Source organism: Nyctereutes procyonoides, unplaced genomic scaffold (assembly GCF_905146905.1).
Source record: "Nyctereutes procyonoides isolate TBG_1078 unplaced genomic scaffold, NYPRO_anot_genome, whole genome shotgun sequence".
NCBI lineage: Eukaryota > Metazoa > Chordata > Mammalia > Carnivora > Canidae > Nyctereutes > Nyctereutes procyonoides.
The window spans coordinates 22,298,521-22,316,965 of record NW_026575034.1 but is presented as its reverse complement, the minus strand read 5'-3'; the positions used below and the strand labels follow the sequence as shown (position 1 = coordinate 22,316,965).

General features: G+C 43.8%; 1 protein-coding gene across 1 annotated transcript; it reads left to right on the top strand.

Annotated features, from left to right (window-relative positions):
- Positions 1-5,490: 5,490 nt before the first annotated feature.
- On the top strand, positions 5,491-6,429 carry LOC129505034 (olfactory receptor 51I2-like). The gene has a single exon (XM_055317963.1). The coding sequence runs from the start codon at positions 5,491-5,493 to the stop codon at positions 6,427-6,429; it is 939 nt and encodes a 312-aa protein (XP_055173938.1).
- Positions 6,430-18,445: the final 12,016 nt, after the last annotated feature.

Genomic DNA, 18,445 nt, shown 5'->3' with positions numbered 1-18,445 from the left:
ATGAATATGCACGTGCCCACAGACTCACTCCAACCCAACAGCAGCTGCTAAATATCTATATCACACAAAGCCATGCCAGACTTCATTTGTGATTATGACATTGACAATAATGTCATTCATTCATTTTCAAAGACAACCAAGATGCAAGCAATGAGCTACGTAGTGAGGACAAGGCAATGAATATAACACGGAGTCCTTAATTTATTTAAGGTTGTAGAGAATTCAGTAGTATTTGATAAACTCCCTCATGAAGAAAAGAAAAGAACCTAGAGTGTCATGAACAAGCTTAAACATTAGGAGAAGAGTCACAGAGTACATAAGGCTTATAATGAAGCTTAGAGCTTAAGAATCTTAGAGAATTTTAGGCTTATCCTGAATCAGCAGGAAGAGCTTTAGGTGACAGAAATCCACCCAGAGGAAATGATGAGGCCACAAGATTGGAAGCAGGAAGCATGAACTAGAGTAGTGTTTGAGAACCTGCAACAGATGCATAAGACCTCTTTCTGAACTACATTGGTAAGTCAAGGAATAACAGAGATGATGGGAAAGGGGAGTGATGAAGGCAATGTCTGCACACAAGCTGAAATCCTTGCAGAGGGAAGGGTTCGATAAAGGAAACAGGCAAACTCCAAATTGGATAACTGCAGCTCCAAAGTGGCCTTTGGGAAGAACAGATTACAATCTGCCAGGATTATGACATGTACACTTACAAGGAACAGAATTTTAAAATGAATTCTTCATATCCCCAAATGGTCAATACATGAACAGTGGGTACTTTCTTCTTAATGAACAACCTGGGGGAAATTTGGAATTAATTTTTAGAGAACTGGGTGCAAAACTTTAAACTCCTATTCAGGATTCAGTGGTTCTCCCCTGTGGTGCTTTGTCCCACAGGGATGTTTGGCAGTGTCTCAGGGCATGTTTGGAAGTCAATACTGGGATGGAACAAGGCTGTGTGAACACCAGAGATACTGATGAATATTCCAGGAAGCAAAGGACATCACACCACAATAAAGAATTATCCAATTGACTTACTTCACTCAGCATAATACCCTCCAGTTCCATCCACGTTGAAGCAAATGGTGGGTATTTGTTGTTTCTAATGGCTGAGTAATATTCCATTGTATACATAAATCACATCTTCTCAACAGTGTATGTTCTCATTCATTTGGGGAATATGAATAATAGTGAAAGGGAATATAAGGGAAGGGAGAAGAAATGTGTGGGAAATATCAGAAAGGGACACAGAACATAAAGACTCCTAACTCTGGGAAACGAACTAGGGGTGGTGGAGGGGGAGGAGGACGGGGGGTGGGGGTGAATGGGTGATGGGCACTGAGGGGGACACTTGACGGGATGAGCACTGGGTGTTATTCTGTATGTTGGTAAATTGAACACCAATAAAAAATAATTTATTAAAAAAAGAATTATCCAGCCCTGAATATTAATAGTTCTGTGATTGAGAAATTCTACACTAATTAAAGTTATAAAAGAGTTGTGAATTACAGATAAGATTTCTTTTTTCTTTTTTTTGTAAAGATTTTATTTATTTATTCAGAGACAGAGAGAGAGAGAAAGGTAGAGACATAGGCAGAGGGGGAAGGAGGCTCCCTGCATGGAGCCCGATGTGGGACTTGAACCGGGACCCTGGGATCATGCCCTGAGCCCAAGGCAAATGCTCAATGGCTGAGCCACCCAGGCGTCCCAGAGGATAAGATTTCTGAAGAGGACTACTGGAAAGAATTAAGTCCTCAACCTCATACTCCACACCCAAGAGAAAGGAGTAGAGAGGTACAGCCCATTTTACCTTGGGTCAAGAATCCTGAAGACTTCTACAAGAGAACATGTTACTTGATATTAGGGGAAAGAGAGACGTGGCAGACAGGTACCTTACTCATGCCTGTAAATCGAAATAGAGAAATGACAGTGCCCGTTGTTGGAATGAGAGACTAGTGATGTTGTGAGGTGGGTGTTTGCTACACTAGTGGAAGGTTGACCATTCCTTGGATGATCTGTATGCTAGAGACAGCTGTCATGGTATCTTTGATTTGGTCCACAGAGCCTACAGTTCTACAAGGGTGACCTGTGGAGGGTGAAATCATAATCACCCATTCAGAATAAAGAGATATTAATTTACATCAAGTGAAGAAGAAGTAAAAGAGGGAACGAAGCTTCTTCAGTAATCTATGAAACACAATATCAAAGAGGTCGAAAAAATTAACACACCTAGGAAGCATGGTAACAGCTACCTGAAGCACTCATGGATTGTGAATCATCCACTGTCTCTACTCTGTCCTTTTGGAAGGAAACATCAAAAGCCAGGTTAGCAAGTGAGGGATGGGAGGAGAGGAATAGTGTGACTGAATGCTGGGCCGTCTGGCCGTTATGTGAGCGTGGGCATTGTGAATATGCACCAGGCTCACCAGAGACTATGCGATCCTCTGAACGTGACCAGAAATCTTAGGAAACTCTGTCTCTGTCCAGGGTGGAAGAAAGAACTAGCCAGATTCAATTAATTCCAAGGGGTCAGTAAAGCAAAATTGGTTATTTTCTGTTGATACTTTAAATGCTGGACTTGGTCAACATATTACATCGTCCCAGGATCCCGTAGAAGGTAATGAGATCATTTCTTACACTCCTGTCCTTCCATCACAGATGGTGTCTTGCACGGGGTAGAGAATTGGACTGGCTAATTAATTACTGAATTCTTTTTCAAAAACAGGAGCGCACGCTTTATTCTCCATGGTCTCTAAGGACCTCTAGGGGCTAAAACCTTCCTGATGACTTTTCAGACACAAAGCAGCATCACTCTGCTCTCTCTGGAGGCTTAGAATTAGATACAAAATGGGCAGTCATGAATTCATGCTAGCTGATAGAGAGAAGGGTGTGTTGTTCCTCCAGTGTCTCTCCTCTGTCTGGCTTCTGGTGAGTTCTGAAACCCTGTAGGGGGCAGCTAGCTGACTCACCTGAAGTCTGCTTTAAGAAGAAGTGAAACCCTGAAGAGGAGATGACAGATGAGAAGGGAGAGAGCGCCTGGAGGTTAGCACAAGGGAGTTTTGAGTAGAGTGAGCAGAGCAGGTGCAGAGCCCCAGGACTGGGGTCCCTGTTCTGGCACAGCCACTAACTGTGCAACTCTGGGTACTGCGCTGTGATTCTCTGTGCACACAGCTCACTGGGCAGATTCAATGCACTTGGGCTCCAGGTCTCTATGACTCATTAACATCCCACAGACCAGGGAGGAAAGTCAGCTCGGCACAGGCAAACTTCTGAAATCCAGGAGCAAGGGGTTCACAAACTACAAAATGGATCAAACTAACAGCTGAGTGAACACATTACAAAACCTTCCATTTGATTAGGAATTCTGACATTAAAGCCTGTGAAAGCTGCCCAGGAAATAAGAGAATAAGGGAATCAGGTAGTCCTAAACTTTACAAGAGCCTGACTTGGCCAAGCATCTCTAATCTTTTGCTTTTTCTGCCCTTGGTTTCAAGGCTGGTCATCAGAAGAGCCTCTCTGCTCATCCCCCAACTCCATCTCTGCCTATCTGTGCCTTCTTGCACAGCAAACTTTATAGGCATTCTCTCTTTGACTAGAAGTTCAAATGTTACAGAACATGAGATCCATGAAGAATCATAGAATACATCCAAACAGCAGTGACAAGTGGCAAGGGGCTTGATCTACAAAGAGAACAAAACTCTCTCAAGCTCACACAGCCAGGGCAAACCAGAGCCAGCTTAGCCCCAGGGCTCCTCACCCCTCCAGCACCCCTTCCCCTAAACCACCTGGTCCCTGTTGGCTGCAGAGAAAGGGAGGGTTCTGAGTTCCAGGGTTGCAGGAACTGGGTCCAGCACTGGAGACAGGGACTTCTGCCTCTTGTTTGCCACATGAGTCTGTGCCCATCCCCTGGGTCCGAGAGTACCTTCGAAATCTCCGTCCAGAAATGTGTACTCTATTTTCCTTTTCAAATTCTCCTCCAACACCTTAATGGTGCCTCAAGGACTGAATAAGATATTAGAGCCTTACACATCTCTATGCAAATTGAGGCATCACCAGCTACTTGCCCTGTGGTGGGAGGCAGGCTCACGGCCAGAAGCCTCCTCATCTGTCATGGATTAGCCTGGTAAGTGGATGCAATGTTTTCCTTGCAGAGTATCTGACACATAATGTGCTCCCTACTGCTTGGTTTCTCTCCTGGTTTCCTTTCTTCACATTCATCCAGACAACTCACACCATGAGTGAGTGGGAATGACAAAGAATGTGATTCTGGGACTGCCGGGCAGCCACTTTCCCACAAATACTAACACTTAAATCCCTACACGCAGAATGGCTTTGGTCCTGCCCTGCCCAGAGTCATGCTCATTGAAGCCTGGTTTCTTCTTCCTTCTCTCTGTTCCCTTCACTTTTGCTCACTTGTCTTCTGGGGGATTTTCCCCTAAATTCCATCACTGGTGGTTGTATGAAGAATGGGAATTGTATTCAGGGAGAAGAAAAAAGGGCTTGTTCAGTGGTGGATCCCAAGCAATCACATGCCTGGAGGGAGACAGGCCAGGCGGGCACAGACTGAGCTCTGTGACTAGAACGGATGCAATGAATCACACAGAGAGGTGGCACTGATCTTGGGAACCACGGGGCGATCCGAGTCATATACTACCCCAGAAATTCCAGGCATGTTCCCCATGTAATAATGCTGCATTAGTCCTCACTGGAGCACTTCTTGGGCCTTGAGATACCGGAAGCTCCCAGGTCCCCTTCCTCCTTCCTTCTCCTCAGCAAAGACTCTGAGATTAGGCTCTGGCCTTGTGTCATTAGGGTTGGGAGAAGGGGAAATGGAAAATATTTCTGGAGTTCCTCTGCCTAAGAAGAGTGCCTTTGCCTGACACAGTTCTGCCAGAAGCAAAGCTTTCCAGCCCTGTCTTTAATCATCATGAGGCAATGAAGGTGAAAGAGTTTCCAGATCATCCGAATGACGGGAGAATACCAACTATAATCAGTCTCACAGACAGAAAAGTCTGTGCAGTTAAGGTCTGGGAATGCAGTGAATAACATGTGTCATTGTAACAAAACCCGGGTAAGGCTGTGCCTACGTGGTGAGGGGTTAATAATGTGAGTTCCTGATGCCACAACCTGCCAAGGTTCTCTATTAACACGTTCAATGCTGCTTCAAGGACATATCGAAATTGTAGAGAATACGGCTTAACATACGCGGCTTAAACATTTTCTCTTACCTAACTGATGTATTTACCAATGTCTTCCTTCATCTATAAAACAGAGGGTTATTATCCCAGCCTGAAGCCTGATGATGAGGAAATATGAAGAAAGGAAGTTTGCCAATGTTTTCCCCTAAGCAGTGATCTCAGGAAGGCATCAGTTTCCCACTGTGTGGACTTCATGCCCTGTGTCTCCTACTCCCTGGCCCCTGCTCCCCAGAAAGGGCAACTCTCCAAAGTCCTCCAGGTCCGAACCTATACAGTGCCCTGGCTTCCCCCTGTCATGGGACTGTTCAATGTCAGTCATCCTGCTTCCTTCCTCCTGACTGGCATCCCTGGTCTGGAGAGCTCTCACTCCTGGCTAGCAGGGCCCCTCTGTGTGATGTATGCCGTGGCCCTCGGAGGCAACACTGTGATCCTACAGGCCGTGCGAGTGGAGCCCAGCCTCCACGAGCCCATGTACTACTTCCTGTCCATGCTGTCCTTCAGTGACATGGCCATGTCCATGGCCACACTGCCCACCGTGCTCAGAACCTTCTGCCTCAATGCCCGCAGCATTGCTTTTGATGCCTGTCTGATCCAGATGTTTCTCATTCATTCCTTCTCCATGATGGAGTCAGGGATTCTGCTGGCCATGAGCTTTGACCGCTATGTGGCCATTTGTGATCCTCTGCACTATGCCACTGTGCTCACCAATGGAGTCATTGCTGGAATCGGCGTAGCTGTGACTGCCCGGAGCTTCATCACCCTCTTTCCCCTTCCCTTCCTCTTCAAGAGGCTGCCTGTCTGCAGATCCAATGTTCTTTCTCACTCCTATTGCCTGCACCCAGACATGATGAAGCTAGCCTGTGCTGATATCACTATCAACAGCATCTATGGATTCTTTGTTCTTATATCCACCTGTGGCATGGACATATTTTTTATCTTCCTCTCCTATGTGCTCATTCTGCGTTCAGTCATGGCCATCGCTTCCCGCAAGGAACGCCTGAAAGCTCTCAACACATGTGTGTCGCATATCTTGGCTGTACTTGCATTTTATGTACCGATGATTGGGGTTTCTGTAGTGCACCGCTTTGGGGAGCACGCCCCACGCTACATACATGTCTTCCTGTCCAACGTTTACCTCTTTGTACCTCCTGTGCTCAACCCTCTCATTTACAGCGCCAAGACAAAGGAGATCCGCCGAGCCATTGTCCGTATGTTTCACCGCATCAAAATGTGATTTTCAGGTTTGACTTTGACATATGATGTTAACTCTAGACATAGGTTAGCAACCATAGTGTCATTGTCATCCTCCTCCTCCTCATCATCATCATCATCCTCGTCATATCACAAAGGATGAGATAGGTGTGTGTAGTGGAGGAAAAATAAAAACCAGGAAATGGAGCTATAAAACTTGTAACACAAAACAAAAGATAGTACATTCAGCAAACCTCAGTGGCATTCACAGAAAGGTAAATATCAGAGACTATTGATTGATTAGACACAACTGCAAAGGTATATTAATCTAAGCTACTCATTTTCCATAAAAAATAACTGTTATCAGTATAATAATAATTAATACATGTCCTTAAAATTGCAAGTGTTTGTTAGAAATTATTGATGTGCATTAGTTCATGTCATTTTGTTAACAATCTCATGAGGTGTAGAGAATTAATTGTTTTTCAGAGTAACACAGATAAGATGTGATCCAGATGAGACTCAATACTTGTCTGTCTGCCCTATGTGTACCTACCCCTAGAACACCACCTCTGTGTGGTGTTGGCCTCACTACTAATACTACCACTGCTACCCTTGCCTTCACCTCCCCTATTTCAAGTTCACAAAGTGACATTTGACCCTACAGGCAGAACATGCCATAAGATGTATAAACAAGTATGACTCTGGAGAACTGATGAAAGCTGACATCTAGACGAAACTCCATATTGTTCTCTGCCTCCCTTATCTGCTCACCAATCCATCCTCCCACAGGAAAACAACATTCAATATCTGGAACATAGAGCCTTGCACTTTTGACATGGTAGTAAGTGCACGATTTCTCTTGATTTCCTTTTCTGGGATTTAATTTTTTTCCCCACACAATGACATAAGACATGTCAAAAATTATGCCTTTCTAGAATTTCTAGCTACAGAGTATTTGGAAAGGCAGTATAGAGAATTTATGCCTGAGACACTACAAAATAATTATTTTGGATTTCTGTTAAATTGCTTTTCCTGCTTACTCTGTCCTTGATAGCAGGGCAATTTCTTGGCAGAATTGGAGTGCTCTCAAATGGATGAGGTTTGGGCTTATACCTTGACTAAATTAAAGCAGATGTTTCACTCAGCATAATACCCTCCAGTTCCATCCACGTCGAAACAAATGGTGGGTATAATAAGTCAATCAGAGAAGGACAAACGTTATATGGTCTCATTCATTTAGGGAATATAAAAATAGTGAAAGGGAATAAAGGGGAAAGGAGAAAAAAATGAGTGGGAAATATGAGAAAGGGAGACAGAATATGAGAGACTCCTAACTCTGGGAAACGAAGGGGTGGTGGAAGGGGAGGAGGGCGGGGGGTGGGGGTGAATGGGTGATGGGCACTGAGGTGGGCACTTGATGGGATGAGCACTGGGTGTTATTCTATATGTTGACAAATTGAACACCAATAAAAAATAAATTTATCAAAAAAAAAGTAAATTAAAGCAGATGCCCTGTGGAGACTGACCTAACACCAGGGAAACAGGGCTGGAGACCTCAAGCAGCCGAGCTCCAAGTTAATCTGGAGTTTTCTTTCTAAATTCTCTTCAGGGAATAGAAAGGAGAAGTATCAGGTGCCAGAGGGAGGGAACTATTTCTGAATGGAAACAAAGTGAGCATTTGCAATCTGTGTTTCAAAACAGGCCCATAAGTGAAGTACAGGACTCATATAAATGCTCTTGTCCACTAAAGAAACTAATTTACAAGCACGACTGAGCACCATAGCTGGTCATGATTTCAAATGGAACATAAGGAGTCGGACGATGGCCTTCAGTCCGTTTAAATAGTGACCTTGTTTATTCTTATAAAAAGCTCTATATTGCCGAATCAAATAATAACAATTTGTGATACCAAGAGAGTAGTGTTGAATGAATATGCAAATGCAAAACAAGTCTTGGGGAAATGGCAATATGTGAAAGTGTGGAAAACACTCACTGATTCTCACCTTGGGGAGAGTAAGGAAGACAGTCCTATGACCATAGGCCTAACATTGACAGCCAAGGGTAAAAAGGGGAAAGGACATGGAGCACCGAATAGAAGCCTCTTACAAGCGCCTCTGGCTCCTCTCCACTCTATTTCCTCCCTTCTTTCTCTATCATCAGTTAGAAATGTGGCTTGTTTGAAAGGATAGAGAAAAGGTATTTTTAGGGTTCTCTTCTTCTTATGAGGCAGGTACCATAACTTAGAGGCACTCCTGCATCTTTCATCCTGAGAAGGCCAAGAAGCCCAATGTTCTAGTTAATATAGAGACTCTGTTTGCCTCTTTCTATATAACAAGGTTTTCTTTGAACTCAACATTTTTCTCTATTAAAATGGGAAAATACCTGGATTTTGGCCAACTAAAAAGGAGTGAGGAAGATTGTATACTTCTTGTGCTTTAGGCCCATTAGGTCCACCTCAAAAATTAGATCACCTTAGAAATTAAATACTAACCATGGCTTAGCTAAGCTTGCAGACAGAAGTTTATAACGAAGCTTATGGAGAAAAAAAAATCTATGAGTAATAGAGGTCATGCTTTTGTATTGCCTTGTCAGGGGTGCCAATCTCATCCTCCAGGGCCTGTGTTGGGTGGGTCAATGCAAATCACAGAGAGAAGAAACTAGAACAGGACTAAGGATAGGGTTGGATTCCTGTCTCCCTTCCTCATCGTAAGACTCATAGTAAAATCAATGCCGCGAGAGTATAAGACAGAATTGAGAAAACATACATCCATTTGCAGGGGGTGGGGGGGTGGGAGGGGCGGGGCCTTCTATGGAATTAATTTCTATATGAGGCTGGGAAGTGGGAGAACCTTTAGAAACAAGAATGAGGTAGTAGAGGTTTATGAACCGGTGCCTGGGTATGGCTGACACCAGTATCAGGGAGGTGCAGCCCCACCTCAAGGAAGACAACCTGGACCTGCTCAGCTCTGCTAGGACGAGACAGCTTTGCCACTGCAGGTGCCACTCAGTGGGATGACAAGTTCTCCTCCCCGGATACTGTTCTATGAATGAATAAATAGGAGCAGGGGCACACACTGCCTTTCTTCTGAGTTACAGTTCTCCACAGCAAGGGCATTCCGTCATCAGGAAGATACCCACCACTCCCTCATCAGCTGCCACACTGTCTCACTGTGCTGACACAGGGGTGGACTCAGGACCCTGAGCTGTTCTATTTCATTTTCAGAGAAGAGAGGATTCATGTGCTGGGGCCTGTGCATTGAGCAACGACAACCAGATGCCCTCTGGACCGTTGAGTGGGGTGTGTGCCCTGAAGAGGGCTCAGGTTTCAAGAGGGCCAAAACACAGATTTATGAAGTCAGCCATCACTCTGTGAATTACCATCTCCCTGGCCTCAGACAAGTAATTGAGTCCCTGCTGAGGCATTACCCTATGCAGGGAAGAGGAGGACAGCTAATCAAGCAGTGCCTCCACATGAATGTCTGTTGGGAGGATCACGGAGAGCACGTGACCACCAGTCGACCTAGGCGCTGGAACCCAGAAACCAAGGCTCCTCACTCTTGACCCTGTCCTTGCATTGTGCATAGAGTTTGTTTTGCCCTTTCTCACAGCGGCCCCAAGGGCATAGTTTTGTGTTGCTGAGATCCTGTGGATCATATACAGACAGTTCAGATAAGGACTCTGCATACAAGCTCTTCAGGTTCTCATTCGCAGCCCAGAGATCTTCTCTCTTGCCACCACCCAAGATAAGCCTCCTATTTTAGTTCCCTTGCTTAGGAGCTCTGCCACTTGCCAATCTGTGGTGGCCTGGCTTTCTGTCACCTCTCCTTGACCTCCAATTATGGGAGTCGGTATCAGATGACACTTGGGAAACTTCCGAGGAACTTGAGATCCAACAGTTTAAGTTTGGGGAGCATTGGCAGGCAGGGGGCATGTCACTTACTTCACTCTTCTGTCTGAAGGTAACTGGCAGGGATCTGCATCTCTGCCGCGGCTCCAGCTTCTGCTGGGCAAGGTCACCTTGCCTATAGCTCCAGGAACACCACCTGTAACTTCCCAGTCCAGTGGTTGTAGCAGCCTCCTGCTGTTGTAAATCTCTAGGTTTTATTCCCATCTGCTCGTCAGTTTCTCAACTGTTTTGAAACCCATACAAACAATTCCCAGGATTGAGCTCATTGTTGTATTGCACTAGTTTTTATGTTAATATTTCTCTGTCTCAATCCAACCCTTTAAGTAATTCTTTTGTTTCTAGGGCCCGACCTCTGCAACTTGTCATTTCTCCTTTGCCAACCAGTTCCCAAGATCTGCAATTGGCCAAGGGGGAGGGAGGGCTGCAGAAGGAAAACATTCCAGTGGCATCATTGTTTCTATTTTGCAGTTTTCCACATTTCCAGAACTAGTCACATAATGACCTGTAAAAGACCACAGAACAAGCTAAAGATAAATCCCCTGCCAACCCCACCTCCCCCTATCAGAGTGAGTCCCAGGCACACTGGACTCTTGTCTGAACTCTGGAGACCTAAGCACCACCTAAACTGCACCCATTCCTCCAAGTCTGAGTTTCAGCTCTGGGGGGTGGGTGGGGGGTGTCTCTGCCTCTATCTGGTCAGAATTAACACTATCTCCTATATTTGTTCCCCAGACGTAGGGTGAGAGATGACTTTAGGAATTTATACCTTCGCATTCCTTTTTGTCTTGAGTATTCTCAAATAGTTTTCCAACAACTTTTTTTACATTATGTTTTCTCCATTTAAGGAACTGATGTAGTTAAATATAAATGATGAATACTGTTCTGGACCCTGTTTTTGTTCTCCTGGGTTAGATTGTGGCTGATACATGTGAATTCAAGATTATATACAACATTCCAAACCCTGTGCTAGGACCTGGAGACACATGCCAATCAGGAGTCCTCTGGGAGCACTTATGGTATAGTCAGAAATATAGCAAGTGCATTCATTGCAGTCTGCATAAAAGGACTGTTATTGAGAAAGTAAGGCATAGTATGGGAATTCCCAAGAACACACTCTACAAATAATGAGAAACAATTGAACAGAAGAGACACTAAAATTTCACAGATGCTTAAGGAAGAAAACCATTCACAGGATTTTCATCAAATAAAGCAGAAATCATGAGTTTGTTCATTCAACAGATGCTTAAAGAATACCTTCTGGTGTGCTACAATATTTCATACAAAGTAGACACAACTGTGAACAAAATAATTAAGGCAAGGCTCATTCTGATCATGTTTATGTTTTAGTGGAGATGACAGACAACAGAGAAGTAATCATTTGAGAGCATGAAGAGTGAGATGAAGAAAATAAAACTCAAACTAGGAATACATGATTGATACACTCAGGCTTGCCACCATGCTTTACACGGTGGCCAGCACTTAATCAAAGCTCCACATGCTTTCATTGAATAAACAGAGGGAGCTTCAAGTGAGTCAAGCAATGCAGAGTTGGGTTTTGATTTTTCGTTATGTTTTGTTGGGCTGGGCAGTGTGAAGAGGAGGTAAGGGGCAGCATGAGCTAAAGCATAGGGTTTGCACATGTGGAGCAGAAGGAAGTATTTCTGTCACAGCTGTTGCTGAGGAAGGTCAAGAGGGAGAAGTGGGAGAGGAGGTGGAGGGGAAAAGGGAGCTGAAGACGGAGGGGAGGAGAAGAGGAAAGGATGAGACAATGAGAAGGAACACGGGAAGCTCTGGAAGAAAGAGAGGGGTAAGCAAGATGAAGGAGTGTAACTGGAAGAGGAGAAGGAGCATGAGGGACAGAGAGACAACAATAAAGGGAAGGGGAGTAGAGGTGTGATCACCATGTGCTTTATAACCACTTAATCCATGGAACTTTCCTTTCTTTTCCTTCAGCTTTGAGGTGATTGTACTTTCTTCAAGTGCCTGGAAACTACTCAGATAGTCAGCATTACATGCTGAAACCTTACTTCTCCACCGCCCCCAAAGATCACCAGGTTAGGTGTCCATGCCCCTGGGCCATACCCTCTGTGTGTGTGATGGGGGGCTCGGTGACACTTCTATGTAATAGAATAAAGAGTAAATAAGCATGTGTGAGGCAAACACAAAACTGAAAAAAAAAAAAAAAAACCCTGGAAAATTAAAGAAAGGAAGCTGAGTAGCATTATACCAGAAATCATTCCTTCTGGAGAAAGTTATGTCAAGAACATTGCTATGGACGGGCCTCCATGGACGCCTCCTTCCAACAGACATGCGAGTTTGGGAGTGTATCTTCCAAAGAACTTCTTAAACTCAACAGCAAAGAAACAAACAATCCAATCATGAAATGGGCAAAAGACATGAAGAGAAATCTCACAGAGGAAGACACACACATGGCCAACATGCACATGAGAAAATGCTCTGCATCACTTGCCATCAGGGAAATACAAATAAAAACCACAATGAGATACCACCTCACACCAGTGAGAATGGGGAAAATTAACAAGGCAGGAAACCACAAATGTTGGAGAGGATGCAGAGAAAAGGGAACCCTCTTACACTGTTGGTGGGAATGTGAACTGGTGCAGCCACTCTGGAAAACTGTGTGGCGGTTCCTCAAAGAATTAAAAATAGACCTGCCCTACGACCCAGCAATTGCACTGTTAGGGATTTACCCCAAAGATTCAGATGCAATGAAACGCTGGGACACCTGCACCCCGATGTTTCTAGCAGCCATGTCCACAATAGCCAAACTGTGGAAGGAGCCTCAGTGCCCATCGAAAGATGAATGGATAAAGAAGATGTGGTTTATGTATACAATGGAATATTACTCAGCCATTAGAAATGACAAATATCCACCATTTTCTTCAACGTGGATGGAACTGGAGGGTATTATGCTGAGTGAAGTAAGTCAATCGGAGAAGGACAAACATTAAATGGTCTCATTCATTTGGGGAATATGAATAATAGTGAAAGGGAATAGAAGGGAAGGGAGAAGAAATGGGTAGGAAATATCAGAAAGAGAGACAGAACATGAAAGACTCCTAACTCTGGGAAACGAACTAGGGGTGGTGGAAGGGGAGGAGGGCGGGGTGTGGGGGTGAATGGGTGATGAGCACAGAGGGAGGCACTTGACGGGATGAGCACTGGGTGTTATTCTGTATGTTGGCAAATTGAATACCAATAAAGAATAGATTTATTATTTAAAAAATAAATTTATTAAAAAAATAATAAAATAAAATTTTAAAAAAAGAAAAATACTTGAGGCAGGCAGAGTATAATGTTCCTCCAGGAAATTCCCAACTGTCTTAATGTTAATGCCTTGTGAAAGGGAAAAGCAACCTTAGTTTGAAAATAGCAAGACATCTGGTATCCGGGGAGTCTTCTTTAGAGCATGAAAATACTTTTGGAATTTCCCTTGTCTTAACTATCCCCCACCCCAACCAACACTCACCCTCCCGGGAAATATATAATCAGTAACTCCTCACCATTCCAGAGCAGAGCTCTTTCTGCCCACAGGTCCTGTCCCTATGCTTTAAGAAAACCACATTTCTGCACAGAAGACATCTCAAGATCTCCTTCTTTCTTTGCCATCAGCTCCAGAACTCAACACCACTTCAAACCACATCAATGTGGCTGCTAATCTGGAGGATAAGAGCTTCCTAGGTACAAACTGAGACCTGTCCTCCAAGCTCCTAATATTGTCAGTGGGCACATCTAAAAGACCTCCCTAGGAGGATACTTTATTATTCATATTTGTTTTATCAGTAAAAGTGGTATTAGTGTTTCATTTGGGTTGAGTCCATTAAGGAAAACATAAAAAAGATGCCAATGAAGATTAGTTAAGCTACCAAAAAGCAGCAGGAGCCAGGACTCAGAGATGAGAACAAAATGGGATATAGCAAAGGGTGGGTGTGACCAGATATACACGGTAGGAAGAGCAGTGTGTAGAGGGCACACTGTGAGAGGGGGGCACAAGAGAAATAAGCTGATCCTTTAGGAAGCCATAGAGTGATGTAGATAAGAAGTGATGTAGGTAGGAGCCATGTGTGATGTAGTTAAGACATGAAGGTAGCTAGACAATGAGAGAAATTGAGGAGATATTCAGAGGGAACAGAAATACATTTTTATAAAAAGACCCTCAATTCCTCCTGAGTAGTGAGGTGACATTTGCTGAGCCCAGGAACATTGAGAATGGGCACAGGGGTGGGTAGTGGATGCATTTTGGAGATTGACGGATTTCAAGTAAAAAAGGGAGGCTCAAAAAAAGATATTACAGAATGGTAACCACTGGATTTACCAATGAGAACATACTGACTTAGGCCATCAAAGGAAAGAGCGTCCAGGATCTGCTTCACTCCTGCCCAATTATAGAGATGGTGACAATCAACGATCTTGTTTTCTAGTATTAATGCTCACAGCTGCATACCTACTACTCTCCCAGGACAGGGAGGCAGGAAGGTATGAATATCCATTGCAGAGCCTACGAAGGCCCCACTTTGAAGAGCAATAGAACATCTTGACATGGGCCACGTGATCATTCTAAGAAATGTCTGGTGAGTCTCCGCTGTGTTAGACATTTTCACAAGCACTGGTCTACCTAGTTTGTCAACCCTTCTATAATCGCAAGAGGTAGATGATGTGACAGGTGGACAAGTGCAGGGCCATATTCCCACAGGCATGCAGGCTCATGTGCAATGCAAAATAATAAATATCCAGAGGCAGTACCAACTCCCAGGCTTGGGCATGGTTATCATAACTTCTTCACACTTTCCCCTTGAGAGTAAGAGGATGCCAGGGTCCCTCAGGCCCTATCTATTTACTTCTTCCCCAAATTGAATATTGGCCAGAAAAAATAAATGAGCAGGGGATCCATCTTTCAAAGATTCCTTGCTTTCTCCTTCACTTATTTCTTTGCTTGCTGCCCACCCTTCTTGCAGAGTTTCTAGCTGGCTGTCAGCACTACTTTTCTTCTTCCCGTGTGGCCCAAATCTCACGATTTAGGTGAGTGTTAGCTGTTTGAGGGGTGTGACCTGAACCAGGTATTGGACAGGAAAAAGAGGTGGGTGAGCACTCAGGGCTCAGTTTCCAGGAGCCATGCCCTGAGACAGTCTTTTCTTTTCTGGGGTGATTCCCACATAGAATCCCAGGTCATGGTTACCAGAATTGCACAGAGGCTCCGTCAAATGGATGACAAAGATCCAGACAGATCGACAACTATACACCTGATTTGAGCATGGCCAAGCTAACTGTTGTCTCCAAAATTCTGGGTGACGTGTGACAAAGACCCACCACTCTGACCTAAAGGATGAGACTAAGTCTGCAGTTGTGTGTGTGTGTGTGTGTGTGCGCGCACACATGCATGCCTCAGAGGTTTGGATGCATCTATGTGCTCTGTTCTCTTCTTCACTGAGTGGTCTGACAGTGAAGGATGATACAGATTATATCAAATGCGGTCTATAGAGAGCCGTACAACAGTCCATGCCTGCTATGGGCTAGACACTGCACTAGGGAGTGGTTTGGGGGCATGCCTTTTATGTCCTAATAAAAACTAAGAATTAGAGCTATTAGACCCTTTTCAAAAATGTGGGAACCAAGGAATTATACAGTTCAAATAATCTCACCTATGTTCACACATTTCGTAAATCGTGGAGCTGGAATTTAAATACTATTCGAACTAATCTGGCTCCACAGCATACCCATGTGCCAATATTTCCTTGTGTTACTATGTGCATCTGTGTCATGTGTGTGTGTTTCACCATAATACCATAGACACATTTAATAAAATGAATACTAACACTTTATATCATCCAATACCTATTCATATTTAAATTCCCACAATTACGCATCAGCTCCCAGGCTTGTTATTTTTCTAAATAATTCATAAGAATTGCTTTGGTGGTTCATTCTCTTAAATTTCTTTAGTCTAGAAAAGTATTTTCCTCATCTAAGCACCTTCCACTCTGTTAATAGCATTGACTTATTGAGCAGACCAGACTGTTTCATAGATTGCCCTGACTTCTAGATTTGCCTGGCATAAATGACAAGCCTCAAGGATGGCACAGACTATGTGTGCCCATGTGTGTGTTGTAAAGACTTTGGGTGACTGTGAACATCTGTTGTGTCTGAGTGCATGACACATAAAAAGTAGACAAGACCTCTCCGCACATGGGTATGAATGAAGGATGCCTGCAGACAAGCTGAAGAGCTGGGATTGACAGCGCTGAGCTCGGGGTCCTGATGCCAGGTGCTGTTTCAGGCTGTGAGCAGCACACAGATGGGTGGGTTTTCACATGAAGGCTGAACAACCAAATCATATCTCTACCGTTGGTGAAGGGTGAGTCTTAGGCGCCCCTGAATGCATAAGAAGGAGACGAAGGTCACTCAGCCAGAGAGCAGGCATACGGAGCAGATGAGGGTTGGACTGTGGCCACTGTGTGAACTTGGGGTGTGCTCCTGAGCCTAGAACCTAAAATAACAGAGAGGCTTTAGAAGAGGGTTTCTGAGTCTTCCAGGAAAGTGTTTTTCTGTATAGATAAGGGAAAGTCAGAGAGGAAAGAAGAGATCATTCTATTTCTGTTTTTACCAAAAGCAGATGGGTGGAGACTAGAAGTGTTGGTCTGACAGATGCTGGTCTGGTGAGCTGGACCTAAGAATGAATGAAAATGGGGCTTGGCAGGATGCTGAATGTGAGCTTTTTCTGTCAGGACTCAGAGGTGGAGGAACAGCACGAGCTTCCTGGCACTGCTGCTCCTGTTTGAGTGGTAGGATTTATGGTGGGTTATGTGTAGAATATAAATAATGTTTCATGCAAGACACTGCTGGAGATGAAAGGAGGTACAGGAACCTAGTCTTTAAAAGACCAATTCTCCAAGGAACCGTTCTGGGAATTCACTCAAGAAATAGTGGTTCCAAAATCCAATTGTGAAATAGGTTGTTTGTATTTTCATTGGTATGTGTGCATGTGTTTGTATGATGTGTGCAATGTGTGGGGTGTACATGTGCAGGTATGGTGTGTGTGTGTGGTGCAAACATGAGTGTAAGATGTATCTGTGATACATACAGGATGCTGGGGGGGTTGTTTTGCAGGAGTATAGGTTGGTGAATCTACTGTGGTAAAATGCATAATAGATTGTAAATATAGACCAGAGAATGTTTGAGATTGTGTGTCTGAGAGAATAACTGTTGTAACATCTGTGTATCTATCCAATAGAATATGGATTTGCAAGGAAACAATCCAACTTTTGTTTTTCTTTAATAATAAATTTATTTTTTATTTAAAGGTGTTCAATTTGCCAACATACAGAATAACACCCAGTGCTCATCCCGTCGAGTGCCCCCCCTCAGTGCCTTCTTTTGGAAATAAACATTGACAAAGTGTGTTACTAAGCCAACATAATAGAATGTTATGCAGCTGTTTAGTGTAGAGGGTCATGAAAATTATTTTTTGGGTGTGGGGGTAGAGCAGAGACTCATGAACCTCATCTCTATGGAACTTTTCTAAATTTTATTTAAGTTCTACATTGTTCAGCATAGGCTAAGAACTCGGCCTCTGTTTTTTGAATTAACTAAATTTTTGGATTTTTAACTCATCCAAAAGAATGTTTATCACACATATGTAAGAGCCATAGCCATCCAGCAGCATTAAAAGAGCAAATATTTATGGTGAGGCAAATTTTGGTATTCCACATGACAGGACAAGCAAATCATGTCAAGATCTTGTCAAGACTAACTTATTTCCACCATAAAAAAGTATACACTATAATTTTTAACTTATATCAGAGGTATATTATATCATGAGAGAGGAATTGCAGCCAGTCTGGAAGGCTGCCTGGAAAAGTCGTGTAAAATAGCCAAGATGGCTAGAAGAAGGAACATCCTCTCTTGAGGTAGAATGACTGTCTCAGTATATCAGAGGCAATGCTAGTTTATGCAAACTACCTGCTGTTGTCTCAACACAAATCTTTATTTATTCCAACAGTATTCTACTTAACTGATATGGTCTTGTTATATTTAAGAGTCAATAATGATGGATGTTGGAAATGAGAGAGACTCAAGTGACCCTAACTCTCCTCTACTGCCCTCTGTCCCCAGGACCTGTATTTAGGTCATC

Excerpts from the sequence above, each read along its gene's own strand:
- LOC129505034 (XM_055317963.1), top strand. The coding sequence starts at position 5,491 with ATGGGACTGTTCAATGTCAGTCATCCTGCTTCCTTCCTCCTGACTGGC.